A 27,603-nucleotide genomic window follows, 5' to 3' on the forward strand; every position below is an offset into this window, starting at 1 on the left:
TTTCCATCACAGCTCCGAAGCTATGGAATGACCTGCTGAAGGAGATCTGTGACATTTCTACTCTTACAGCCTTTAAGAAGGCTCTTAAGACGGATCTCTTCCGGCAGGCCTTCCCTACCTAGTTCCACTCCCCATTTACTGTGACTTACGTCACTCTGTCCACCAATTCTTCTCTTAAATTTAATGAGAAGAATTAAATTAAAATTAATTAAAATAAAATCCTTGCCTCAAGAAGAGCCCTCCCTCCATCCCATCATCATCAGACCTGGGAGGGAGTGAAAAAGAGAGGCCTGATTTCCATCAGGCCTAACTGTGAATGTACTCACTTCGCTCTCTTTAATTTTATTGTATTTTATTTTATTCCCTTTATTTTTATTGTTGTAACCCACCCGGATTCCTTGTGATTGGGCGGGCTATAAATTATTATTATTATTATTATTCTCTTCTCCAGACTAAACATGCCCAGCTCCCTAAGCTGTTTCTTATAGGACATGGTTTCCAGGCCTTTCACCATTTTTATCATCCTCCTCTGGACATACTCCTGCTTCCCAACATCTTCCTTGAATTGTGGTGACCAGAATTGGACACAGTATTCCAGATGAGGTCTGACCAAAGCAGAATAGAATGGTAGTATTACTTCCCTTGATCTATAAATTATACTAATGCTGATGCAGACTACAACTACATTGGCTTTCCTAGCTTCTGCATCACATTACTGACTCATGTCCAGCCTGTGGTCCACTAAGACCTCTAGATCACTTTCAGATGTTCTATTGTCAAGCCATCTTATATCAGTGCACATCATTTTTACTGCCCATTTTTACTGTTTAAATTCATTTTGCTAGTTTGGGCCCAGGTTTCTAATCAGTTAAAGTCATGTTGAATTTTATTCCTGTCGTCTGGGGAGCCAGTGTGGCATAGTGCAGTGGTGGTGAACCTTTTAACGTCTGCATGCCCTGGGGCGGGAGATATGTGTCAGGGGCGGGGCCTCTCCCTTGCCCTTTCCCTGGCTTCCAGCTGTCTCTTTGAGAGACAGTTAGAAGCCAAGAAAATCTTGCAATTGCTCCCCCTCCTCCTGCCCGTCCCCCGGTCTCCAGCTGTCTCTGACAGAAAACTGGGGGGCGGGAAAGGCCCCACCCCCTCAGCCCCAAGGACCTTTCCTGCCCTCCCAAGTGCCACTGTGGAGACACTTGAAGAGCAGAAAGGGTAGATGGGGAGAAAGGGGACTGGTCACACACCTGCCCCATTTCCCCATGGACCTTTCCTGCACTTCAAGTGCCACTCTGGAGACACTTGAAGGGCAGAAAGGGTAAATGGGGAAGAAGTGGATTGGGCACACACCTGCCCCTCAGCCCCAAGGATCTTTCCTGCCATCCAAGTGCCACTCTGAAGACACTTGGAGGGCAGAAAGTGTAGATTGGGAAGAAGGGGGCTGGGCATGCGCCTGCCGTCTTTCCCCACAGACTTTTCCTGCCCTTCTCAAGTGCCACTGTGGATAGACTTGGAAAGCAAAAAGGGTAGTTGGGGAAGCTGGGCATGTGCCTGCCCCCTTTCCCCACAGACCTTTCCTGCCCTCCAAGTGCTACTCTGTAGACACTTGGAGGGCAGAGAGAGTAAGTGGGGTGGAAGGGGGCTGGTCACACGCCTGCCCCGTTTTCCCATGGACCTTTCCTGCCCTTCAAGTGCCACTCTGGAGACACTTGACGGGCAGAAAGGGTAAATGGGGAGGAAGGGGGATGGGCACGTGCCCGCCCCTCAGCCCCACGGACCTTTCCTGCCCTCCAATTGCCACTTTGGAGACACTTGAAAGGCAGAAAGGGTAGGTGGGGAGAAAGGAGGCTGGGCATAGGCCCGCCCCTCAGCCCCATGAACCTTTCCTGCACTCCAGGTGCTTCTATGGAGACACTTGGGGGGCAGAAAGGGTAATTGGGGAGGAAGGAGGCTGGGCCCTTTCCTCAGCCCCACAGACCTGTCCTGCCTTCCCAGTGTCACTCTGGAGACACTTGAAGGGCAGGAAAGGTCTCTGGGGAGGAGCAAGTGATATGATTGCTCTGATAGGCAGCTGGAGGCCAGGAGAGGGGTAGGAGGAGGAGCCAGAGGTGCGCACACCATTTTCTGTCTACCAGCTGTCTCTCTGAGACAGCTGGAGGCCAGGAAAAGGCAGGGAGGACCTTGTCAAAGTAGAAGAGAAAAAGGAGACAAAGGAGCTGTGTAGGCCAGCAGTTTGGACCGGCTTAGGGGCAGAGTTAGAGTGTAGCATCTTCATGATGCACGCCCCGGCTCTGCCCCCAGGGCAGTGTCACACTGCTCACTGCACGGTGTGCAGCATCAATGCCCCTCCTCCGGCACTGCATACATACGATGCAGGGCTGACAGAGCACCACTAAGCCGCAGCAATGCAACTATCATACCCCTTGCAGGGAGCAAAAAGGAGCCGCTTTTGTGGCTCATTTTTGCACCCTGCAAATGCCAGATTGGGGCTGCAGCGTGCGGTTGCCATGGCCCCAACCTGGATGTAACAGGGGCAGCTCCAGGATGCCCCTTTGGGGCTGTGTATACAGCCCCAAAGTCCCATGTGTTATGTAATGGTCCAAAAACTTATTTCTGAAAAAGCTGAATCCCTTTTGACTTTTTCACCAGTTGGCCTTTTTCAGGGACTATTACCATAAATTTCTGGAGTTGCAGTCTGCGTTCTCAATCAAAGTGGACTCTCTGAGTGTTAAAAGGAAACATGAAGGAAGTCTGTCATGACTTGTTTTTGAGAAACCCATGCTGAATTTTAGTAATCACATATTCCTTTCTAAGTGCTTCCAGATAGTCTGTTTAATTATCTGCTCTAGAATCTTTCTTGGCTGACAGGGAGGAAATTATTTGAGTTGCCTTTATTCTCTCCTTTTTTAAAAGATGGGGGAATATTTACCCTCCTCTAGTCTACTGGGTTTTCTAGGAATTCTCAAAGATGGTTACCAGTGTTTCTGAGATTATTCAGTTGTTTTATTGCAGTCAATGACCATATTAAATGACCCTATTCCAAAATTCATACGTACACATAAAATACATACATACTATGAACATTAGTAAAATACATACACCTATGAAAATTAATAAAATATACATATAAGTATATAAAATATAAACATAAAATATAACTGCATACACAAATAATAAAAACCTAATAATTTACAAAAACCTTATTTTCATGGATTTTAACTGCAGAGCACAAAATTTTGCTATCTTGGTCAACATCCCTGTATTCTGCCCTGACATCAACAAGAGATTATAAAAAGCTGTCCGGGAAATGCCATTATATATGGTTCATTAAGAATTTCTCAAATTATAAGTTAATAGGGATAGTGCAGAAGAACATGAGTTATTGTTTCAATTTCACCAGAGTTACAGAGGCATTTACAGTGATAATATGGAATCTTTTTAAGTTTCCCTTCTTGCATTGCTGATGGCAAACCATTTAATCAAGCAAGAGTAATAGCTTTACATTGGCTTGATATTGAAAGCAAATAAAAGTAGTTAGTTGAATGAATGAATGAATGAAATTTTATTTCTATACCGCTATTCCTTGCAGATCACAGCGGTTTACAAAAATCACCATCAAAAGACACTACAATACATCAATCCATAACCCAATAATACAAAAACCCACCATACCAATTTAAAAACAATACAAACCCTGTTTGTATTGTTGGTATTACATTTGGTATTACATTATTTGAAGTTATCCGTAGATCATGCTGCCTTTCCACATCCATGATTCATTGTCTGAGGTCTTGACTGGTTACATCAAATCCCACATGCAAAAGCACTGTTCAGAAAAACCATAAAATCATAAAAGCAAGTATGGCTTTCCCCCCCAAACTGATTGGAAATTATCTTGTAATACTAGGGATGAAACCACTTGGCCAAAAATTTAATTTCAGCCAAAAATAAAAATAGCTAATGAAGCCCTAGGTTCAAAACCCACCTCCTGCAGCATTGCAGACCCAACATGGTACTTGCGAGATAGCTCTCAAGTATTTTAATTGAACTATTTCCAGAGTTGTAAAAGAGGAATAAGGGCCTAATTGAGCACCATAGAGTAGGTTGGCCTGAAATAACTGTAGGGCAGTTGGAGCATATTGCCCTCCTTTAGTATATATTAAAAATGTATTACAGATGAATTACAAAAATGTGTATTACAGATCTCTGTGCCACTTGTGCAACATATTCTGCATGTGCCTAATTATTTCCATTAGATTGGAATAATCTGTTTAATTATCTGCTCTAGAATCTTTCCTGGTATTGATATCAGGCTGACATTTCTCCATCTTTGTCAGCCTGCTGGGATTTATCTATTGGATTAAGTGTGAGAGGTTTTTGACTTTCCTTAAATTCACCTGGATCTTTATTGGTGAACAGACTCAAAATATTGATTTTGCAATCCAAATGGAACAAAGGGGAAAGATGTGGACTGTCAGAATCAGGAAACTCAGAACTTCTGTGCAATCAGTGAGTCGTGTGTTGAAGCAGAGCAAACTTTATTAAAAGTCACAAAGTCAGCAATTCACCAGTTCAGGGTTTAAGCTGAAACTGCCTATCTATCAGCATATATTAAACCCCCATCATCCCCAACTCCACCCACTAAGAAAAGGTGTGAACTATATTCTGCCACCTACTATTCCCATTACTCAATCACCTTTCAAGACCTCCTTGCCATCTTCCAAGACCAGGCTATTCTAACCTCCTTCCACATTCCAAAGCTCTGAGCTGAAATCCAAGGACAAAATAGCAGCCTATCTGTGCCATCCAGCTCCCACCAACTAAGCCTTAGTTCTAAGCAACCCAATATCTCTAACTACCCACAATACATGCATATCACAATCCCCATAATCCTCAAAACATCTGGTAGAACTACCAAGGTCTTTCACACAAAGAATGTGAAATTTATTTTGTTATGGTGTCAAAAAAGTTATAAGATGATGTATAGATGGTATTTAACATGGAGAGGTTATCAAAAAGGTTTTTTTTAATACTGTATAAAATCAACTTTAAGTCAAGGGAAGGTTTTAGGATCAAAATCATGGATTTTGATATGACCCATGGATAAGTCAAGGGAAGAATTTAGGGGACAGAAGGTATTAACATTGGATTGGGAAGTTGAGGGAAATGGGATGTTTGGTTGCCAGGGGAAAATCCGGAGGAGGGGGAGGGGAAGAAAAGGTTTTAAGATAGGATTGGAAAGTGGAGGGAAAGGGAGTGTTTAGTCATTGGGGGAAATGCAGAGGAGGAGGAGGAGGAGGAGAAAAGATTTTTAAAGGCTTGGGTTGAGAAGGGAATCACCACACACACACGCTCACACTCCTGTCTCACAGCTCTTTTAGAAATCACTGCCAAGGCATAAAGTGTGGTGCGTTGGGGCTCCTTTTTTAAGGACCATTATAAGCAATATTGCTGTTTGTTGTTGTTAGCTGCCCTCCAGAGGATCTCAACCCATGGCGACTGTATTGACCCGTATATAAATCGACCCCAGATTTTAGGGTCAATTGTTGGGCCTAAATTTCTTGACTTACAGTTGACAATATACAGTAGTTAAAATAAATGTTGATAATGTAAACAGAAGTTAGAGACTTTATGAATAACTTTAAGAAGAATTATTGCTTTCTTACAGTTTCACTGGAGCCATATATCAGTTTTAAGTTTTGCAAATTAAACAGAGTTTGTATTCAGTAGAAGCATAAATATATTATCATTTAAAGGAGGTATAGAAAATTGTTGGATATATTAATCAGTCAGAGGATGGGAAGTCACTAATGTTTGGTTTTGTTTGTGTTTGTTGCATGGTGTAGTGGTTTGAACATTGGACTGTGGAGAGCAAGGTTTGAATCTCACTGGGCAAATCACAGTCTCTCATCCTCAGAGGATGGAAATTTACAAACCCCCTCTGAACATATCTTACCAAGCAAACCCTGTGATACATTAGCCTTAGGGTTGACAAGTCAGAAATCACTTCAAGACACCCTGGTGCTCTGGTGGTACAGTGGCTAAATGCCTGTACTGCAGCCGCTCACTCAAAACCGAAAAGTTGAGAGTTCAATACTAGCCAGGGCTCAAGCTCAACTCAGGCTTGCATCCTTCTGAGGTCGCTAAAATGAGTATCCAGCTTGTTGAGGGTAATTAGCTTATAGTTGTAAACTGCTTAGAGACTACTTAGTTCAGTATTTATATTTAATATTTTTTAAATGAATGTATTGCAGGTAAGACCAATGTTTCTTTTTGCAATGTACTTCATGTGTTCATAACCAGTTGTGTTCTAGTGTTATCCTTATATTAGAGATAGAAGGGGAGCTGAGGCTGGGAGAGAATGACTACCTTACGACCACTGTAGAGTTCAAGACAGAGACAAGATTTGCCCCTATGCTAACTATTCATTTTAAGCCATAAATTGTCAGCTTGCCAAAATCAATGGCTGGGATTTGCAGAGGGAACTTGAAAATGCTGAACATGTTCACTGGAATTGCTTGTGTTCTGTTTCAGCAGGCGCAGGCAGGCATTGCAGAGCTGTGTGCATTTCACATAATTGATCCTAAATCCACCTTCTTGTGCACTTTTTATTGTACTTTGCTTTGGAGTAGGAAAATAATTACTCTTTAATTTGCAACGTTTCTGCTCTCCAATAACTTTCTTATCTTGATTCAGACATGCGTTGGTTTGTTGGAGTCCCAATGATTGCATTTGGCAAAAAAACTGTGAAGCAGCCTATCTATGTAAGTATTGTTGAAAAACATGCATTTATGCTTGACTTTTTAAAAAGTAACTTAAATATATTAATCTTTCTTCTTGAATATTATCCTGTAGGTTGTTGATGTTGCCAAAGCAATCATTAGTGCTATTAAGGACACTGATGCAAAAGGAAAAACATACATATTAACTGGGTAGGTTTTAAAAATTATCTCATGTTAAAGAAACATTAGATATGTTTAATGATTGCACTATTCAGTTATTCAAATTGATTGATTCATAACCCATTTGACTTGGATCCCCGCTGAAAATCAAAACTGAAAAATCAAAAAAATAGCTGTTCAATAAAATTGGATGAAATATTTGTGTGCCCTGTTTGCTTGAAGTCTGCCAAATTTCATATAGGGAGCTGGTGAGTCCTTTCCTTTCTTCTCCATCCCTCCCCTCCTTTTCCTGGCAAGCACCTTTAAAATTTGATATTTTTAATCAGAAATAGAACTCCAAATACTTGGCAGAATTAGAAGAAGCTTGCAGACATTGTTGCTTCTTTCAGGGGGAAAAAAGCTGCCAACTTTCAGAAGATGAACTGTAGTGTAAAAGCAGCCTTTCATTTTGATAATGTACTCATCCCGCTATGTCTCTTGTGTATAAATGTAATAAAAATGACATACACCAAAGAGGTAACCATTAAAAAGAGACTTCAAAATTTTTGGAAGACTAGGGTTGCATCTGCACTGCAGAATTAATGCAGTTTGACACTGTTTTAACTGCCATGGCCCAGTACTATGAATTCTGGGATTTGTAGTTTTGTGAGATATTTAGCCGCTTCTCTCAGAGAGTTCTGAAAAACTACAAATCCCAGGCTTCCATGCCTCCTCCTGCTGTATCGCAGGCTTCTCAACCTGTCACACCTGCCCATCTACAATCCACTGAAGAATCCTACTATGATACCAAGATGTATCCAACCTCTCCCTCTCCTATCATAGCTTCTCCTCAAGAGGAGGTAGAGGACACTACACCTCAGTCTCCCACCGAGGATATTCATCTCATCTCCGATGTGGTCGAGAGGATGGCATGCACCATAGGACTTAATGTGGATTAGCCTCCGAAACCTCTAAGAGATCCTGTCTATGGCATTCTCGATGTCTCTGCTGTTCAACTGGCTATTCTTCCATTCCTGACCTCCTTGTCAGATGTCACGAATCTATCTTGGCATAAGCTGCTTTGGTTCCTCCTGCATCCAAGAAGCTTGAAGGCATGTACAGGGTCCAACCTGACATTGCGTCTTACCTTTTTACTCACCCCACACCTAACTCCTTGGTGGTAGAATATACTTCCAAGTCATCTGGCAAGACATACTCTGCCCCAGTTGACAAAGAAGCCGGGCGTCTCATCATCTTTGGCTATCGTTTTTGCCACTCTTAATGCTATAGTCTCCAATCTCTAAGTCTGTATGGGCACATACCAGAAATTTCTTTGGGACAAGATAGCAACAGAAAGGAACAGAAAACAGCCGCTTTTGACTTTGACACAGAGGCACTCTGTGCCTGTTCAGACCATCTTTGGTGACAGATTGAGGCCTTACTTTAATACCTGGGTCTCAATCATCTCCGACTCGTGAGTATTAGACATTGTCTGCAGGAGCTATGCCATCAAGTTAGAGGAGCACCCTACCACCGGAGCTGTTCTTTCCACCATCCCCTCAAACGCCCTACTTGACAAAGTGCGCACCCTTTTACATTAAAGGAGCTATCGAGCCCATAGACCCCACAGAGACTCAATACTGTTTCCTCTCATGATACTTCACCGTCCCCAAAAAGGGACTCAGGTCTTAGACCTGTTTTCGATTTACGTCAGTTAAACACCTTTGTTGTTTACCGTCGCTTCTGAATGGTAATCCCCTTGCTTCCATTCTACCACTTTTACAGAAGGACTACTGGTTCGTGACTCTCGACCTCAAGGATGCCTATTTCCACATTGGCATCAGGCAGGATTATCGGAGGTTCCTTGCTCTTGCCATCAAGACAGAGATGTTCCAATACAGGGTCCTTCCGTTCAGCCTCTTCATGGCACCAAGAGTCTTCACAAAGTGCATGGCACCAGTTGTATCCTACCTCCATCAACACGGGAACACAATCTTCCCCTTTTTGGACGACTGGCTCTTCATGGCTCCATCCCAAGAAGGATTGCTTCAGGATGTCCAGTAGACGGTCATGGCCTATCTACCTGAAGACAGGTTCCAGGCCCTATCTGAAGCGATTTGTGCATGCCTCTCACGAAGGTGAATAGAGGCCCGAATTGTCCAAGTAGCCATGGGACACATGGCCTCAACAATCTTTGTCAACCCGTGGGCGAGACTGCTTGATCCAGTCCTGGTATTTCTCTGTCTTCAATCCCATGCAGGATATTCACCAGGCAGGTCCAGCTCCATCAGGACTAGCCTGGAAGAAGGAAGAGCCCTCCCTCCAATCCATCTGCCTTGGTCCAGGCCTCAGAGGGAGAAAAGAACCACTGGACCTCATCCCCTTTCCCTCCACCATTCCCTTCTCCTTTTGTTTCGTGTCTTTTAGATTGTAAGCCTGAGGGCAGGGAACTGTCTGATTAAAAATAATAATTGTAAGCCGCCCTGAGAGCCATTAGGGCTGAAGGGCAGGATATAAATACCTAAATAAATAAATATTCCATCCAAGCTGCTCACAATCTCAAGATTGGTTCACAGATCCTTATGCTGGTGGCTCAACCCCAACAATGTGCCTGATGCTTTTCCTGCCTCCACAATCAGAGATCACTCTGACAACAGATGCATCCCTGGAAGGCTGGGGTGCACACACCCTAAACTTCATGATCAAGGACAAGAGGACGGTGTCCGAGAGCCAACTACACAGCAATGCCTTGGAAATGTTAGCTGTGGAAAAAGCCCTCAGCGACTTCTAGTTGCTCCTCTCCGACAAAGTAGTACTCCTGATGGACAACACCACCATCATGCACTACCTGAACAAACAGGAAGGAACGAAGTCCCAGACATTGCTCGAGATCACTCTCAGGATCTGGGACTGGTGAGTACACAACAGGATCCTCCTTCAGTCCAGCCACCTCCCCGAAGAGGAGAACGAACTGGCAGACAGGCTCAGCCGGTCTTCCAATCCATGCCACAAGTGGCACCATCCCGAGATGGTTGCCTGCCTCTTGCACCTGTGGGGCAAGCCGATAATCGATCTCTTTGCCTCAAAACACTCACTGTACAAAGTTCTGCTCTCAAATCTGTGCACCGGATTCCCAAGGAGATGCCTTCCAGTTCGAGTGATCAGAAGGACTGGTTTACGCCTTTACTCCCTTCTAACTCATCACAAGGGTCATGGCAAAGATTACATCGGACCGGTCCTCATCACACCATGGTCACTGAGGCAGCCGTGGTTCACCCCCCTTCTACACCTATCCCAAAGGACTTGCCTCCGGCTTGAGTTCTGTCCCAACTTTCTGTCGCTTCATGAAGGCCATGTCCTGCATCTGGACATGGAGACACTCCCGTTGGTGCCATGGAGGATTCATCCTTAGAGGCTTTCCCTGATCCCATCAGGACTGTTATTCTGGCTGCCAAAAGCCTTCAACACAAAAGTCTTACCAATGTAAGTGGAATACGTTTCTGGCCTTTCTCTCCAAGAGAGACATCTCTCCATCCCGAGCATCGGTCCCGATGATCCTGGAGTTCTTAATGTCCCTGGTGGACTTGGGACTGTGCCTGATGTCCATCAAGTGCTACCTGTCAGCTGTTCTCATTACCATTTCAAGGGCAGACATTCCCTTTTCAAGGACCCTCTGGTAAAGAGTTTCCTCAGGATTTAACAATCTTCGTCCTCCATCATCTGTATTGACACCAGCATGGAGTCTGGACCTTGTGCTTTCCTGCTTGGCATCCAAGCCCTTTGAACCCATGGCCTCTTCAGACCTGGAAAACAGCTTTCCTTGTGGCCATCATCTCTGCTCACCGTGCAAGCGAACCCTGTGCCTTACAGGTGGACCAGCCTTACCTGCATTTTCACAAGGACAAAGTGGTCCTCCATACCAATATCACCTTCCTCCTGAAGGTGGTGTCAGCTTTCATATGAACCAGGACATTGTGTTGCCAACTTTGGCCCCGTACCCGACCACCAGTACCGAGCGCCACCTTCACACCTTGCATGTTCGCAGGGCTCTGACTTTTTACCTGGACAGGGCCTCGAGTTCAAGATACTCTGAAAGACTGTTTGTTTGCTACTCGGAGGCCAAAAATGACTGCGCAGAGGTTTTCCAAATGGGTGACTGGCACCATTCACCTCTGCTATGAACTGTCAGGTAGACCTCTCCCTGCTTGGTTTCGGGCCCATGCAACTCGGGCGGTAGCTGCATCCTCTTCTTTTCTGAATGGAGTACCCTTGGAGGATGTCTGCAAAGCTGCTGTCTGGTCCCAGCCACTGATATTCATGAAGCACTACAGGCTGGACACCAGGGCCAGACAGGATGCAGCTTTCAGGAGGGCAGTGTTACTTTCAGGTTTACATTGAAATTTGTGTTTGCATTCCAATTTCTGCATGGGCATCCATCACCACAGACACCTGGTTCTTGACATTGTCAAAAGGGGTTATGTCATAGATTTCAAGGAGTATCCCCCCACGGGTGTTCTCCAAGTAACTTCCCCCTCGGACGTGCTTCTCAATGCGGTATGGATCCTATTCCTCAAGGGGACCATCAAACCCATCCCCTCATGCAAAGTCTTTTGAAGTTTCTTCTCTCAATTCTTCATTATTATTATTATTATTATTATTATTATTATTATTATTATTATTATTATTATTATTATTATTATTATTATATTATACTTTATTTATATAGCGCTGTAGATTTACACAGCGCTGTACATACAAACAATAAAATCGATAAAACCTGCCATTGGCGTACATTCTACAAAATACATATAAAACAATAGATAATAATACAAGATAGAATTAGATAAAAAAGCAGACAACAAATTAAAAAGATGAAATATAAAATCAAATATCAGATCTTAGGTAACAATCGGATAAACCATCATCAGCAAGAAAGACAGTGGTCTATAGCCCATTCTATACCTCAGAGGTGTTACCATTTGATCTCTCCACAGCTCCTCACATTTTCACGAATTGCATGGTTGTAGTCACAATCTGGTTACATCGGAAGGGAATTGTGGTCTTCTCATACATTGATGATTGGGTCTTTGTGGTGGACTGCCCACGCACATTAACCAACCACATCACTTACTCTATGTACTAAACTTGCTTGATGTCATAGTTTTAAGTCATTGAAGGCAAACTTGCCCATGGACCCATGGACATGTCTCTACGTGGATGCAGAGCTCATTCAGAGAGCTCATTCAGAGCTCATTCACTACTGCCTATTCCCTACATAAGTGGTTAGAAAGGGCAGCCACTAGCACAACAGATTATTACACTACTAAAATACCAACAGGAGTCTGGCTGTAGTAACTCACTGCTGTACAGGGATAGGTGGGAGTTGTTAGTGTCACCAAGCTGTTAAGGTTCTCAGATAAGAAGGTAATGATGAGGGTGTCCTTTTTGGCTCATCTGTACTGGGCCTATGACACAATGAGAAGGGAACTGCTCCTGATCCGAGATGTTGATTCATCCAAATAGGGGACGACATGAAATAGAAAATGATAGCTGGCCTAAATAGCCTAAAGGCATCTGATCCTTTCTGGTCTTGAATGCTAAGCAGAGTCAGCTCTAGTTAATACTTGGATGGGAGACCATCAATGAAAATTGAGTGCTTTCAGGCTATATATTACAGAAGAAGGAACTGCCAAAACCACCTCTTCCCAAGAAAACCCTGTGAAATTCATGAGGATGCCTTAAGTCAACAGGCAACTTGACAGCACATACACACATACAAAAAAAGGTTGATAATCTGGAGTTCCAAATTATTCCCAAGAACTAAATCAGATTACAGTGTTCTGGTTATTTTCAATAAACTGTTCTACTTTTTGTGAAAAATTGTTGTTGACAGACATTCAGGAACTCATGGTACACTTTGAGAGTTTTGTGCTGTCAACACCTGATTGTCTGAAAGATCCATATATTAGAAATACAGCCAGCTCCTCATGTTCAAATGTGAAAATGCAGTTTGATTTAGAACAAAATTACAAACTTTTTCAATGGCAGGAGATGGCTTTACATTGCCAGAGTCTACATGTGGGATTAGCTTTAGAATCATGTTGCAAATATGTCTTTCCATGCTTGTTACTTATACATACATATTTCTCAGGTCTTTGTGAACTCATTTTGTTTTTCTCTAGCCCAAACAGATACCTACTTTATGACTTGGTAGAGTATGTTTATGCAGTCCTCCATAGAGCTTTCCTCCCATATCCATTGCCTCGTCCTGTGTATCAGTAAGTTTCAAGCTCTTCTTAATTGACAAATGGTTACCTTTTAAGTTCAAACTCTACATGATGCTATGATTTAGTTTCTCATATGTTTGGTTTAATGTAGGTCTTTCACTGTCTTGTGTGAATATTTGCATCTATAAATTGGTTAAGCTGTCCTGGGATCTAAGCCTAATGTCGTAGTTCGTAAGCACTGATTTTGTGTTCTCGTCTCTGCAAGAATAGGAAAAAAGTTTATTTTATCTTCAGATATTTAAAAATATCTGCCATGTCACCCCTCAGTCTTTTCTTCTCTAAGCTAAATATACAGTTTCCCTACATTTCCCATATAAGGCTTAATTTCCATATCTTTGAGTGTCTTTGTTGCCTTTCTCTGGACATGTTCTACCTGTAAATATCCTCCTTGAATTGTGGTACCCAGAACTTAACGCAGTATTCCAGGTAAGGTCTGACCAGAGCAGAATAGGGCGGCACTACTACTTCCTTCGATGTAGACAATACACTCCAAGTCTAGTTTTGGCTCCTCTGGAAGGCCACAATATGTCATCATGGCTCCCATTGGTTCAGTTGCCTTTTTATTTTGGGGGCAGCAATGTTCTTTTGGGATAGGTAACACGAAAAACCTACCATCCTTCATCTCCTACTTTGAACTTTCATTCTGGTGCCCTTTTTTGGTTAGCATGTTTTTTGTAAGCATCTTTTGCGAAATTTAATGCTGTAAAATGTTTGGCCCAGTCTCTTTAATTTTTGTAATGTGAGCAGTGGTTTTTACATTTTTCCCATACACAATTTGGAATGGGAGCTGTTCCATGCTTTGATGCACAGCATTGTTATAAGCCATTTCTACAAAACCTAAATATTCCAGCCAATCTGTTTGCTGAAAGATGACATAACATCTCATATACTGTTCCAGAATTTGATCAATTCTCTCTGTCCATCCATCTGGAGATGATGGACCGTGCTCAGACCCTGTTCAATTCCTAGTAATTTCATGAAATCCCTTCAGAACTGGGAGGTAAATTGCACTCTTTGTCAGATATCATCTTTGAGGGCGCCATGCGACTGATAAATATGATCTAAGAACATCTTAGTTGGGAAGCAGTAGGAATAGTCACACAAGATATAAAATGGGCTTGTTTTGAAAACAGGTCTGTCACCACCCAAATCACAGTCTTTTTCTGGCTTTTGGACAAATTGACAATAAATCCATGCTAATTTCTGCCCAGGGTTGGAAGTCCTTGAGGCTTCTCACAGCATGTTTAGAAATGGCACAGATGGGACAGCTTCTATATCTGTCAGGTACAGCCTCCCACCAAATTCTTCTCAATCAAGTCTAAACAGTGTGTCTAAACTATTAAAAGAAAGAAAATGTAACAGGAAACAGTCATGAGTTTTTTTGTCAAGTCTAAGTTATCATCCAAAATTTCCCCCTTTATACCAAAATAATAGCCCCTCCTGTAACAATCAGTTAAAGGCCATGATTGGCTACAAAATTCCCACCAGGGCATTAATTAATGATGTAATAACGAACCACCTAGAATTATCCAGATATCCCCTGTTTTGGGAACCAAACCATATTCTCACACCCCTAGCCACAACAATAAGTCAATAACACAACCCAGCCATATCTATCTACCTTCTGTCCATATCTGGTCCACTAGAGAAAACTTAACAATTGTAAAAGTTTAAGTACATACAATAAGCAAACAACACATGTATCCTAACTCTATATCACCTCACTTAACATTGAGTCAATACTAAATTAACTTCAGTATAACAATACTGAGATTACAATTAACAATACAATGCTAACTCTAGCCTGCCTGTTTTTATTTTAAACTGCCTAGTTATCTTCACTACCATAGCAACCAATCCTGTCCCCCCTCCACCCCTCCTTATTTCCTCTAGAAGCTAGAATGCCTCTGGCTGACCGTGAATTAACCCTTTCAGCCTTTCGGCCTTGATTTAACAGCATCTACATCCAACCACACATACTTTTATTTCTTCTTCGTGGTCTCTGCGAATCATACAAATGGGTTTCACTGCGCCTGCGCAGTGCTGCTCGGAACCTACTGGAATCACTGGGCAGAGTTAACTCTGCAACATATAGAAACTTTTTGGCGGTAACTCCGCCCACCCGTTATAAGGCCCCTGCCTTCCTGCTCTTTTCCCCAGTTCCTTTTTTCCGCCGCGCTAGCTGCTTCAGGGAACTTTCGCTTGCTTCGCTTGCTTGGAATCACTTTCGTTTTTTGACCTCGGACTGTACTCTTGACCATTCTTTGTCTCCCGCCCCTGGTAACTTCGAACTTCGGACTGTTGACCTCGTTTCGGATTTTCCTCTGGCTTTGACGACTTTGAAAATGCCTGCACCCTTCAAGAAGTGCGACATTTGTGGGGGCAAGGTGCCCGTCCAGGACCTGCACTCCTCCTGCCTGCTGTGCCTCGGCCAGAACCATGACACCAAGGCCTGCCTGCTCTGCAGATCCCTCTCGTCTCAGGCCCGGAAAAACCGTGAGTCCCGGCTTACTTCGGCGATTGCCCTGGGCAAGGTGCAAGAGGGAGGTTCGCGGTCATCTTCCGTACCACCTTCCGCGCCACCAGCTTCATCTTCTCGGGCCTGTGTGTTCAGCGTGGCATCCGCGAGGGCCGCCGTCTCCAGTGTGGTGTGTGTCCCGGCCGGGACAGTCCCTCCCACCACCTCCGATGTGGCCCGTGGCTCGAAACCGCCCAGCGCCACTGACGAACCCTCCAAGTGCCCCCACAAGTATTCGGGGACTGAGGGTACCGAGCCGGCCTCCAAACCGACGAAGTGATCGGAGGGCTCGCATGCTAAGAAGGCCTCCGAGGCAGAGGTCTATCTCACCTCGCCTTCGTACTCCAGGACATCCAAGGCATCCCGCCACGCTCCGAAACCCAAGGAGCCGGCTGTGCCCTCGGGAGCGACCCACGTCCCGTCATCTGACAGGGCAAGGTCTCCAAGACCCTCCTCTTTGGGAACGGCGGCTGTCCTCCTGTATCTCCCGGACAATCCTTTCTTTCCATCGGAGGAGGCTCCGAGGCCGGGGAAGAAGAGACACCACGACAAGACGGGTCATGATCCTGCCCCGAAAAAGTCCAAGTCTTCCAAGGATCAGTCCACTACTGACCCGCCGAAGGCGAAGGACAAGAAGCGTTCCCCTTCTAAAAAGGCCCGCGCTTCCACTCCGGCAGCCCCACGTGATCCGGAGCCTGCGCCCGAGGATCGGCTGACTCCGGTACCGGACACGCCACCACCCCAGCCCACCATGGACTTTGTCCATGGGACGGAGGACACCGTTCCTCCCCTCTCGCCGGAACACCGGTCACCTTCCCACTCTGGGATCGACGACGACGAGGACCAGCCCCGCAGGCAGCAAATACCGGACCTGTTCCTCGACACTCAATCAGGCCGGTACTACTTGTCGATATCGGAGGAGAGAGCAATCAGGGAGTTCACCAGACTTAACCCCCATCCTGCAGACCCTCAGCAGGGCACCTCGTCCAGATCGGTCCCGACCGTATCCGTGTACGAGAGGCCGCCATCTCCACCTCGCAGGCGCTCACGATCCTCGGCTGACCTCACCCCGGCCCGTCCGAGATCCCAAGTCAGAGTGATGGATGCCCTCTCCTCCAACTTGGACTCCGATGATGAGCCCTTGCCTCCGTCCGAGGCACCATCCGAGGAGGATGTCCTCTCCGTGTCGGCCTCACCTCAGAGGATGCACAATCCTGAGCCGTCTTCCCCGTCAGATGACGTCCGGTCCTTCAGTGAGCACGTCGTTAAGATGGCGAGGGCTCTCGACATCGAGCTCGCATTCCCGGACGACGACGCTCAGGATCCGGTGGAACGTCGGGTGCACGGACGAGTGCCTACTCCACCTTGTCTTCCTCTGCTCCCGTCGCTTCAGACCATCGTGAAGAGGTCCTGGGACTCCCCGGCCACCCTGTCTGCGTCCTCCCGCAAGGTAGAGTTGCTTTACAGAGTCGCCCCGGCGAGCTGTCCTTGGTTGGCCGACGACCCCAGGACGAACTCTGCGATCGTGGAGGGAGCCCAGCACAGCTTCGTTCCGAAGCAGGCGACCTCCCCGGTCGACCGGGAGGCGAAGAAGGTTGATGGCCTAGCCAAGAAGGCCTACTCGGCGGCGGTCCTTGCGGTTAAGGCCGTCAACTATACCGCCTGCATGGGAGCCTACATTCAGACCCTCATGGAGGGGATCTCCCCCCTCATCCCGGAGGTTCCGGATGATGTCCAGAGGCAGCTGGTAAAGGTCAGAGACGAGACCCATTCCATCGGGAGTTGGCTCATCACCACCTCCAGGAACATGGCCGACTTCGCTGGGAGAGCCATGTCTGCTTCCATGGCTCACAGACGACACGCCTGGTTGAGGGGCCTCGGACCTCAACCCGACCGTCAAGGCGGCCATCGAGGACATGCCGCTGGATGGGACCGGGCTCTTCCATGCTGAGACCGATGACCGCCTGAACAGGAAGTTCAGGATGAAGGCGGCGGCGAAGAAGCATGGCATGTCCTCTACGCCGGCTTTTCCATTTTGAAAGCGTCAGTGCCTGTGGCAGCCGCAAGGTCAGTCTCAGGGGACCTTCTCCCGGGATCGGCAGTCCCAGCAACAGGGCTCCCAGAGACACCGCTTCCCCTTGCAGTCTTCCTCCTCCTCTGGCCGTCGCAACTTCCCGCCTCGGTACCGCAAGTCCCGCCGGCAGGACACCGACCAGGGGAAGAAGAGAACCTGAAGGGACGCAGTGCGCTTCGTCCCTCCTTCACCCCTCTTCTTTTTGGACATTCTGAGGCCCTTCGCTAACACCTGGGTCTCCATAACATCGGACTCGTGGGTTCTCAACATCGTCTGTAGGGGTTATGCCCTCGAGTTCCAAGAGCTCCCTCCAACTGGAGCCTTCATGTCCACTCCCCCCTCGGACACCCTTCTCGACGAAGTGCGCGCCTTGCTTGGTAAAGGGGCAATCTCCCCTCTACCGCCCGATCTATGCTCTAGGGCCTTCTTCTCCAGGTACTTCACGGTGCCGAAGGCTGATGGGGGCATCAGGCCCATCCTGGACTTGAGACAATTAAACTTGTTCCTTGACTACCGCCGCTTTCGAATGGTAACTTTGGCTTCCATTCTACCTCTGCTCCGCCAGGGCCTGTGGTTTGCGACCGTCGACCTGAAGGACGCCTACTTCCACATCGGGATCCGAGAGTCCCACCGGAGATTCCTCGCCTTCGCTGTCGGCTCCACCTCGTACCACTACAACGTTCTCCCCTTCGGCTTGGCCATGGCTCCACGGGTCTTCACAAAGTGCATGGCACCGGTGGTGGCATACCTTCACCAGAAGGGCTTCATGGTCTTTCCCTACCTGGACGACTGGCTGTTTGCAGCCGAATCCCACGACGAGCTGCAGGAGGCAGTCTCATTCGCCTTGCGCCTCTTGGACTCCCTCGGGCTGGTCGTCAACACGGAAAAGTCTCACTTCACACCAACCAGACAAGTCAAGTTCATTGGGGCCATCCTCGACTCCGAAAACTGCTTAGCCTTCCTCCCTCCGGATCGGTTTCAGGCCCTGACAACGTCTCTCAAGCCGTGCATGTCCCACAGAAGGGTGAGAGCCAGAGACGTCCAAGTCGCCCTAGGCCACATGGCATCGACGACATTCGTCACCCCCTGGGCAAGACTTTGTCTTCGGCCTCTCCAATCCTGGTTCCTCTCCGTCTTCTCTCCATTAGAGGACCCCCCATACAAGTGGCTCACGGTACCGAGACCGATAGCCGCCTCCCTCAGATGGTGGTTGGACCGCCGCAACATTTGCACCGGGATGCCTTTCCATCAGCCCCAGGCACAACTGACCCTGACAACCGATGCATCCCTGGAGGGATGGGGCGCTCACCTGCTCGACCTGGTCGTCAAGGACAGGTGGTCCACACAGGACAAACGCCTCCACATCAACGCTTTGGAGATGCTGGCAGTGGAAAAGGCATTGAGGGCGTTCGAGTTTGCTGTCACAGGAAGAGTGGTCCTCCTGAGGACGGGCAACACCACCGTGATGTATTACATCAACAAACAAGGTGGCACCAGGTCCAGGACCCTGCTCGACCTCACTCTCCGCATCTGGGACTGGTGCATCCAGAGACGCGTCCTCCTCCAGGCGATTCACCTTCCCGGAGAGGACAATGAGCTCGCAGATCGCCTCAGCAGTTCTCCATCGGTGTGTCACGAGTGGAGACTCCATCCCGAGACGGTCAGAGACCTCTTCGACCGGTGGGGAACCCCCCGGATCGACCTCTTCGCGACCAGATGGAACAGCCACTGTCCCCAGTTCTGCTCCAGGAAGCGAATGGACGGATCCCTCGGAGACGCATTCGCCTTCCTCTGGACGGGGGAGCTCCTCTACGCCTTCCCTCCGTTCCCTCTCATCATCAGGGTGGTGTCCAAGATGACCACGGACCACTCGCATGCGATCCTGATCACCCCGTGGTGGCCAAGACAGCCCTGGCTTGCATCCCTTCTTCACCTCTCCAGGAGATGCTTCCTCCGCCTCGATCCCCGCCCGGACCTGCTGTCGATCCAGGATGGACGGATTCTCCACCCGGACATCGAGAGCCTGCCGCTGGTAGCCTGGAGGATTCAGCCCTGACTGCCCTGCCAGAGGCAGTAAGGACGGTGATCCTGGCTGCAAGAAAACCTTCCACCCAGCAGTCCTATGCCCTGAAATGGAAGAGATTTGGCCTCTTCCTTGACCAAAAGGGCTTGTCTCTGGATCAAGTGTCCACTCCAGTGGTGCTGGAGTTTTTGTTGGCACTTTTGGATGAGGGGCTGTCCCTCACATCCATCAAATGCTACCTGTCTGCCATTTGTGCCAAATACCAGTTCGGGGGAAGGGTTTCTTTCTTCAAGGACCCTTTGGTGAAAGGGTTCCTGAAGGGTTGTGCCAACCTGTATCCTCCTGTGTCGGTACCAACACCGGCTTGGAGTTTGGAGGCGGTACTCTCCGCCCTCCAATCCAAGCCCTTTGAACCCATGGCCACAGCAGACTTGAGACTATTGACTTGGAAAACCGCTTTTCTTGTGACCATCACCTCTGCCCGCCGTGCGGGCGAACTCTGTGCTTTACGGAGGGACCAGCCATTCCTGAGGTTCCACAAGGACAAGGTGGTCCTCGGGACAGACATTACTTTCTTGCCGAAGGTAGTGTCTGCTTTTCACATGTGCCAAGACATTGTGTTACCCACTCTCGCATCCAACCTGACGTCAGATGCGGAGCAACGCCTGCACTCTCTTGATGTCAGGAGAGCACTGGCGTTTTATTTGGACAGAACTGCTGCCTCCAGTCGGTCCGAGAGACTTTTCCAATGCTACTCGGAACCGAAAAAAGGGTTGCCTGTGTCTGCGCAGAGGTTTTCCAAATGGGTGGCTGGTACCATCCACCTCTGCTATGAACTGTTGGGCAAACCTCTCCCTGGCAGGGTTCGGTCTCATTCCACAAGGGCAATGGCAGCATCCTCTGCATTCCTGTCGGGGATTCCCTTGGAGGATGTCTGCAAGGCTGCTGTCTGGTCCCAACCTCTAACTTTTATCAAACATTATAGGTTGGACACCAGGGCCATCCGAGACGCAGCTTTCGGGAGGGCTGTGTTGGTTTCAGGGTTGCATTGATTGCACTACTGATAGTTTATGTTTCAGTGCTTATGTACATGTGTCACTGTTTCTACAGTCTGTTGAATGTTGGTTGCACAATGTCTATGGGACCGGTCTTGCATGACCTCTGTTCCCTCCTCAGGTTTAGCAATGTTTTGCTATGTTTGACCTTTCATGAACAAAAAGAGACTGACCCTTTTTATGGTTCAAGGTGTTTTATTGGTGCAATAAATATACCTTTGGTTTACCATAGCTTTGGTCTCAGGACACTCCCTCCGCCGCATACCTAAGCTTGTCAGTCTAAACTCATTTGTATGATTCGCAGAGACCATGAAGAAGAAGGACAGGTTGCTTACCTGTAACGGTATTTCTTCGAGTGGTCATCTGCGAATACATACAAATCCCACCCGTCCGTCCCCTCAGTGTCCTGCTCTCATTGGCTCTTTCCATCGCCTGCTTGGCGGAAAAATTGCGGAACTGAGGAAAAGAGCGGGAAGGCAGGGGCCTTATAACGGGTGGGCGGAGTTACCGCTAAAAAGTTTCTATATGTTGCAAGGTTAACTTTGCCCAGTGATTCCAGTAGGTTCCGAGCAGCACTGCGCAGGCTCAGTGAAACCCATTTGTATGTATTCGCAGATGATCACTCGAAGAAATACCGTTACAGGTAAGCAACCTGTCCATTTTAACCCCCTTTACATAACATTTTATTTTCACAATTACTTTTCCTCTTTGACAATAATTTAAGACAGAACTATCCATGTTCTGACAATATCCTACCTCAGTTTTGGCCACCAAAATTGTCATCTGATCAAATATCCAAAATGTCCAACTGTCTTAACATCTTGCCAATGTTTCAACATTCTTTCTCTTGATGATCCAGGAATATAAATCCCATCACCTTCGTAGGGAATGCCTTTCCTCACTGTCATTTTATTTATTTATTTATTTATTTATGGTGGCTTTTGTTTACTCATCCCCCTCCATGGGCTCTTCCGTGGTTTTTTGTCAACACAGCTGAAGGGAGGCCTTGTGAGACTTGAGCTCTGGTAAACACTGCTAACCCAAGCAGTTGAGGGGTAAATACTCTATTTCTTTTCATTGGCTGTCATGCTGGAGCAGTTTAGATAATGTGTCTGCTAGGAATTCCCCCCTCAGCAAATATTTTAGTTGGAAATCAAATTTGTAAAAGAATTCAGCCCATCTTATTTGTTTAGGGTTCTGTTTTTCAGGGGATCTTTAAGGCCTCCAGATTGTTGTGGTCTGTCCACACATCGAGCAGAACAGAAGTCCATTCTAACAGATGCTGCCAGGCAATTAAAGCAAGCCAAATTGCCTCATTATCCCAAATGGGCCATCTCCCCAAAATTTCCTAGATAAATAAGCACAGGGTCTCAATTTTGCCTCTTTGTCTTTTTGTCATAATACAGCCCCAACAGCAACATCCAAAACATTGACCTGCACTGTAGAAGACTCTGGGGTCAGGATGCCATGGGCTTGGAGGTGAACAGTCTCTTGAGGCATTGGAAAGCCTCCTCACACTCAGAGTTCCATTGAATTCAATAATTAGATGTTCTATTTTTGTCTTTGTCTCCCTTTTTGGTGTTAATTTTTAACAAATCAGTAGCAAGGCTATCTGCATAAAGACAGATATAAACTGGTGACAGAAGTTTGCAAACCCCAGGGAACTCTGTAACTGTTGCCTGGTTTTAGGGGCCTTACAGCCTCTTACATCTGGGACTTTGGCTGTGTCTATCTCTACCCCTTTGTTGAAAATTTGAGAACCCAAATGGTCTAGCTTGTTTTTGTGAAACTCACACTTAGAGAGCTTTGCATATAGCTGATTGTCTTTTTAACACTTTTCATACCAACTATACATGGGTTTCATAATTCTCTGAGTATACCTAAACATCATCCAGGTATACTAACAAATCTTGGTACAGAAACTCATGGAGAATCTTAGTAATTGAATGCATAAACATTCCTGGGGCTCCACTGAGCTCATATTGCATCACCAAATATTCAAAAGCTCCTAACAGGCAATGAAAAGTGGTTTTCTACTCATCGCCTTCCTTAATGTGCACTGGAAAGTATGTTTCTTTCAGATCTAGCTTGGTAAACTTTCTTCCTTTTGCCACCTATGCCAACACGTCTTTCATTAGTGACAAGGAGTATTTATAAAACATACAAATAGCATTTAACCCTCAATAGTCCGTTCACAGCCTCAAAGAACCATCCTTCTTGTGCTAGAACAGCACCAGCACAGCCATGGATGATGTGGCTGGCCAAATGAACCCCCTTGCCAGGTTTTTATGTATAAACTCCCTAAATCTTGTCAACTGTTTGGGAGTCATAGATTGTAACTTAGCCCCTGGCACCAATTCAGTTGCATAATCTGAATTATGGTGAAGAGGGAGGATATCTCCCTAGATACCTCCTTTAGGTCAGCATATTCTCAAGGCACTTTTGGTTCAGTTACAGGAGTAGCTGGCATGGCCACGGTCAGAGCCAAGATTCCCAACCCTGCAAAGTCATTTACTCCTTTTATTTTGGGCAGTACAGCCACCATGTCCACTGCTGCCGAATCTGAGTCTGCTCCTGGCTTCAGTTTCACCCATTGTAGCACCCTTGTGAGGAGTGCCCAGTGATCCTGGCACCATGGACCCAGTCAGTATGGGGGTTATGGAAACTGAGCCAGTCCAGTCCCAACACAAGGTATGAGCCACTGTAGGAGCCACCACACACTGTAATTTCTCTATATGCTTTCTCACTTCCAACCGTACAGGCTCAGTCCAGTACCAAGCAGAGTTGCTAGCCATCTGGTGGCAATCCATTTGAGTAAATCTGATGGCTTGTACTATCTCTTCTACCCATAGACTCAACCCAGTGACTACAGGAGGGTTGATCAGGTATCTGGTGCAACCCAAGTCTGCCATTCCAGATTCTCCCTCCCTTGGTCTCACGTGTATGAAAAACACATCCACTCACTTCAACTTCAGGCTGCCCTTTGTCATAAGCCTGCTAATTAGCCCTGGTTATATCAGGCTCCATTTGCTTCCTGAACATTATTCTTCATATCTGTTGTCACCCAGTCAGTTTCCCACATTGTCCCATGATGGTGCATGCTCACGGCCGCACCACCATTGGGGATAATGGAATTTAATGTCCTTTAAAGAAAGAATGTTCTAACAGGTGTGGATTTTTAAAGGCTATTTCTAGTCCAGCAATGTAGCAATTAATTTTCAGTATAACTATTGGGGGGGGGGACCATATGGAACCTTATTTAAAGAATTACTAGAAACATCCAGTTCCATTTGATCTGTTCAGAGGGTAGTTGATCTCACACCTATTTCTACATATCATGTGATATTAGGAGTGGGGACCATGCTCAAGCATTTCTTTCTGACTATAAGAAAATAAATGTATTTCAAGACAAGGTTAATGTGCTGGCAGGTTAAAAAAAAGTGTGCCAAACACATCTACCTGGGCTTTTTATTCTCAGAATGAAGACAGCCCTGCATAACATATTTACTACAAGACACAGTAATGTTTTTGGGAGAACTTTCAGCTGTTTTTGTCTAATGTGTTTTGAGAAAAGGCCCTCAGTTTAAAATTGAAATTTTGGAGCATGAATATTTTCAGGAGAATTGTAAAATTTTACTCACAAGAAGTTTTTCCTTATTCTCCATTTCCCTCAGATCTCATTTGATGCACCAGCTCAGTCTGTCTCTTCACTTTTTGTTATCCATTTGAGAAGTGTCACAACTGCAGTTATCTATTCTGTGGCTCAAGTTCTCATTTTAGTAGCATTTCTAGATTGAAGAGCAGTCAGTGGACACAGACAAACTTCATAAATAAAATTTATAACAAACTAAAGAATACTCTAATTTAAATGTTGCATATGTCCATATAAGCAACAGGATTCACTTTCTTTTTGTGATGTTTTGAATTATAGTTTACTTGCAAGATTCTTTGAGACAACTCCATTTGAGCCATGGACAACAAGGGACAAAGTTGACCGGGTAGGTGCCGAATTGCAGAATACCTGTATTTATTACTTACATGTGTACATAACAACAAAATGAGTGAACAAAAATAAAAATACAGTCATTTAAAAGTATGAAAATGATTTTAATGTAACATTGTATTTTGTATTAAATACAGACCATCTGCTAGGTGTGTGCTTTGTTAATGTTTTGTTATTCAGAAATCATGAGGGTGTTTAGTATCCTAACATGAGACTCTTCTGAAGTACAGTGACAAGTCCAGCAAGGTGTCTGAGAGCCACCTGGGACATTCACTGAATTACAGTGTGAGGGAGGAGGCTGGCCATGGTCCAAGGGAAGTAGTGGTATCTGGCAGCAGGTAGTCTTAAGTGGGGGTTGAAGGGTGGAATATTGGCAGGGAATTGAAAAGGTGAAGCAAGAAAGTAGCAGGGGGGCATAGGGTGGATGGACCAGAAACAGAATGGGACGTTAAGAGGATAAGTTTTGAAAGAACAGGAAGGAGCAAGAAATGAGATGCAGTAGGTGCAATGTGCAGGGCAAGAACAAGGTGAAAGACAAAAGTCTTGGTGAAGCAGGGGATGAGCCCAGGGAAGCAGAGGCTCATGAAGCCGGTGGCACTGCAGATGGAAAACTGAGTCCAGGCTAGAGTTGGGAATACTCAAGAGCTATCATTCTTTTTGTGGCACAACAGACCAAAATTTCTGGGGCGTTTGGGAGTGAACTTCTGCCTACTTCCTAACTGGTGAATATATTCTACTATTTACTGTACTAAGCCTAATCCACATTGTCAATTTATCAATTTCAGCAAGTTCAATTCATTTGTATTTTAAATATATTCTACTATTTACTGTACTAAGCCTAATCCACACTGTCAGTTTATCAGTTTCAGCAAGTTCAATTCATTTGTATTTTAAATTACCATATATACACAAGCATAAGTCGACCCTCATGTATAAATCAAGGGTATGTTTTGGGGGCAAAATGATGGATTTTAAGATGATCTGTGGATCGGTCGAGTGTAAAATTTGGAGGCTCCTTCAGAGTGTATATGCGAGCAGCAATCATTACGAGGCTTCAGTGTTTCAGCCTTCACTCCCAAGACATCGAAGTGTGCAGGAGGGAGAGGGACTGTTAAACAAACAGCAAACAATCAGTGACCAAGTACTGTATCTGCTTGGCTCAGGACAGAAAGGAACTGCATGGGAAATCTGAAAGAGCTGCTATCACATTACCATACTGACCCATAAATAAGTCAACCTAGGATTTTGTGGTCAATTTTTGGGCATAAATTTTTAGACTTACAGACAAGTATATATGGTACATTCCATTTGAAGCTGTCAAATTTGCAAAAAACAAGTTGTTTTCATTCAGGCTGCTGGATACAGTTGTAAATAAAGTCACTGTCCCCCCCCCCCCCCCCCCCAGTTTAATTTAGCTTAAGGCAGTTCACCATTGGAAGTGCACTCTTGTTTTATTAGTAGCAAGTTAATGTTCTGGTTGCCATTTTTATCTCTTACTTTCTCTAGAGCATGTGGTATACTGCCAGAATAGGGAAAGTGTGGCCCCTATACCCTATTTTTGAAACCCCGTATCAGTCCCGGAGCCTTGCTCCAAATTTCTCACCAATTTTGGGATGGGAAGATTTCCATACCAAAATCACACCAGAACATTTGTCCACAGTAGTGGGAGTTTGCCCCTCCCACCTATATAAATCAGCCAAAAATGGTAAATGAAAATGGACTAACATAATTCCAGTGCACACAAACATGATGGTACTTTGCACACAGAGTGGTCATGGGTACAAAACCTATCACAAGTCCACCCACAGTTGCCAATCCTTGGTTTACTGGAAAAGTTAGAAAATAGAAGTTAAATGTAGTGTTGTTGTTTTTTGTCCATATTTCTGTCTGCTTTCTGTGGCTCCATTTAAAGAATTCTTTTTAAAAAGACCTCTCTGTGCCCAGAGGAGCACAAATGTCCATTTCTCAAGCCATAAAGCAAACCTTTGGGACAGTAGACAATAATATAGCAGTTCATTTTGCAGTGTTGAAGTCAAATCTCACTTTCGTATCCAAACTGTTAGCCATACCTAACAATAGCTCTTGACCTGTTAAATAATCTTCTGTTAATTATCATCCTCGTTCAAGTATTTTACAACTTTGTTAAGATTGATATGATACCATAATCTATTACTTATTTCTCCCTTAAAGTTCCACATCACAGACATGAGATTCCCTAATCTTCCTGGATTGGAGGACTTGGGTGTTGTTCCAACTCCTGTAGAGCAGAAAGCCATTGAAGTCTTGCGGCGTCATCGTAAATATCGCTGGCTGGAAGCTGAGCTTGAGGAAGCAAAACCAGCTACACCTGTTAGTAACATGTAATTATTGATTTCTGCAACTTTTCAAGTTGAAGTTACACTGAGATTACTTGTGTGAAGAAATCTGTAATACAAGTTAATTCCCTAAATAAATCATGTAGCCTTTATCTTACTACTGTCATTGGTGGGTGTTTTTTTCCCCCCAAGTCTGAAATGTAAATATGATTCTTCTACACATGCTGAATATGTTTATATTGATGAACATTACTACTCACTTCTCCTACACTATCCTACAGTAGTAGGATTTTTGCTGGTGGTAGTTGATAAAGAAAGAGAACATTGGATTGTACTGAAAAGTAAATGTGTGCAGCTGCAGTAAAAAAAAAAAAAGACGAATTCCATTTTGGGCAAATTAGAAAAGTGAATCAATACAATACAGTACTTTATACAAGCCATTTACATTTCTAGTCA

The 27,603-nt window shown here is 45.4% G+C and overlaps 1 protein-coding gene across 2 annotated transcripts in view; it reads left to right on the forward strand.

The window, feature by feature from the left end:
- Positions 1-27,304, forward strand: part of NDUFA9 (NADH:ubiquinone oxidoreductase subunit A9) — a 76,133-nt gene extending 48,829 nt beyond the window's left edge. The window contains exons 7-12 of one of the 2 annotated variants that reach the window (XM_042467259.1): positions 6,688-6,755; positions 6,847-6,923; positions 13,055-13,150; positions 22,236-22,308; positions 24,761-24,827; positions 27,023-27,164. In XM_042467259.1, the coding sequence (XP_042323193.1) occupies positions 6,688-6,755; positions 6,847-6,923; positions 13,055-13,150; positions 22,236-22,308; positions 24,761-24,781 (335 nt within the window). In that variant the 3' untranslated portion in view covers positions 24,782-24,827; positions 27,023-27,164. Of the gene's footprint in view, positions 1-6,687; positions 6,756-6,846; positions 6,924-13,054; positions 13,151-22,235; positions 22,309-24,760; positions 24,828-27,022 lie in introns of both variants that reach the window. The other variant, XM_042467258.1, reaches the window with a different exon arrangement.
- The last annotated feature ends 299 nt before the right edge of the window (positions 27,305-27,603 follow it).

This window comes from Sceloporus undulatus, chromosome 5 (assembly GCF_019175285.1).
Source record: "Sceloporus undulatus isolate JIND9_A2432 ecotype Alabama chromosome 5, SceUnd_v1.1, whole genome shotgun sequence".
Classification (NCBI taxonomy): Eukaryota; Metazoa; Chordata; class Lepidosauria; order Squamata; family Phrynosomatidae; genus Sceloporus; species Sceloporus undulatus.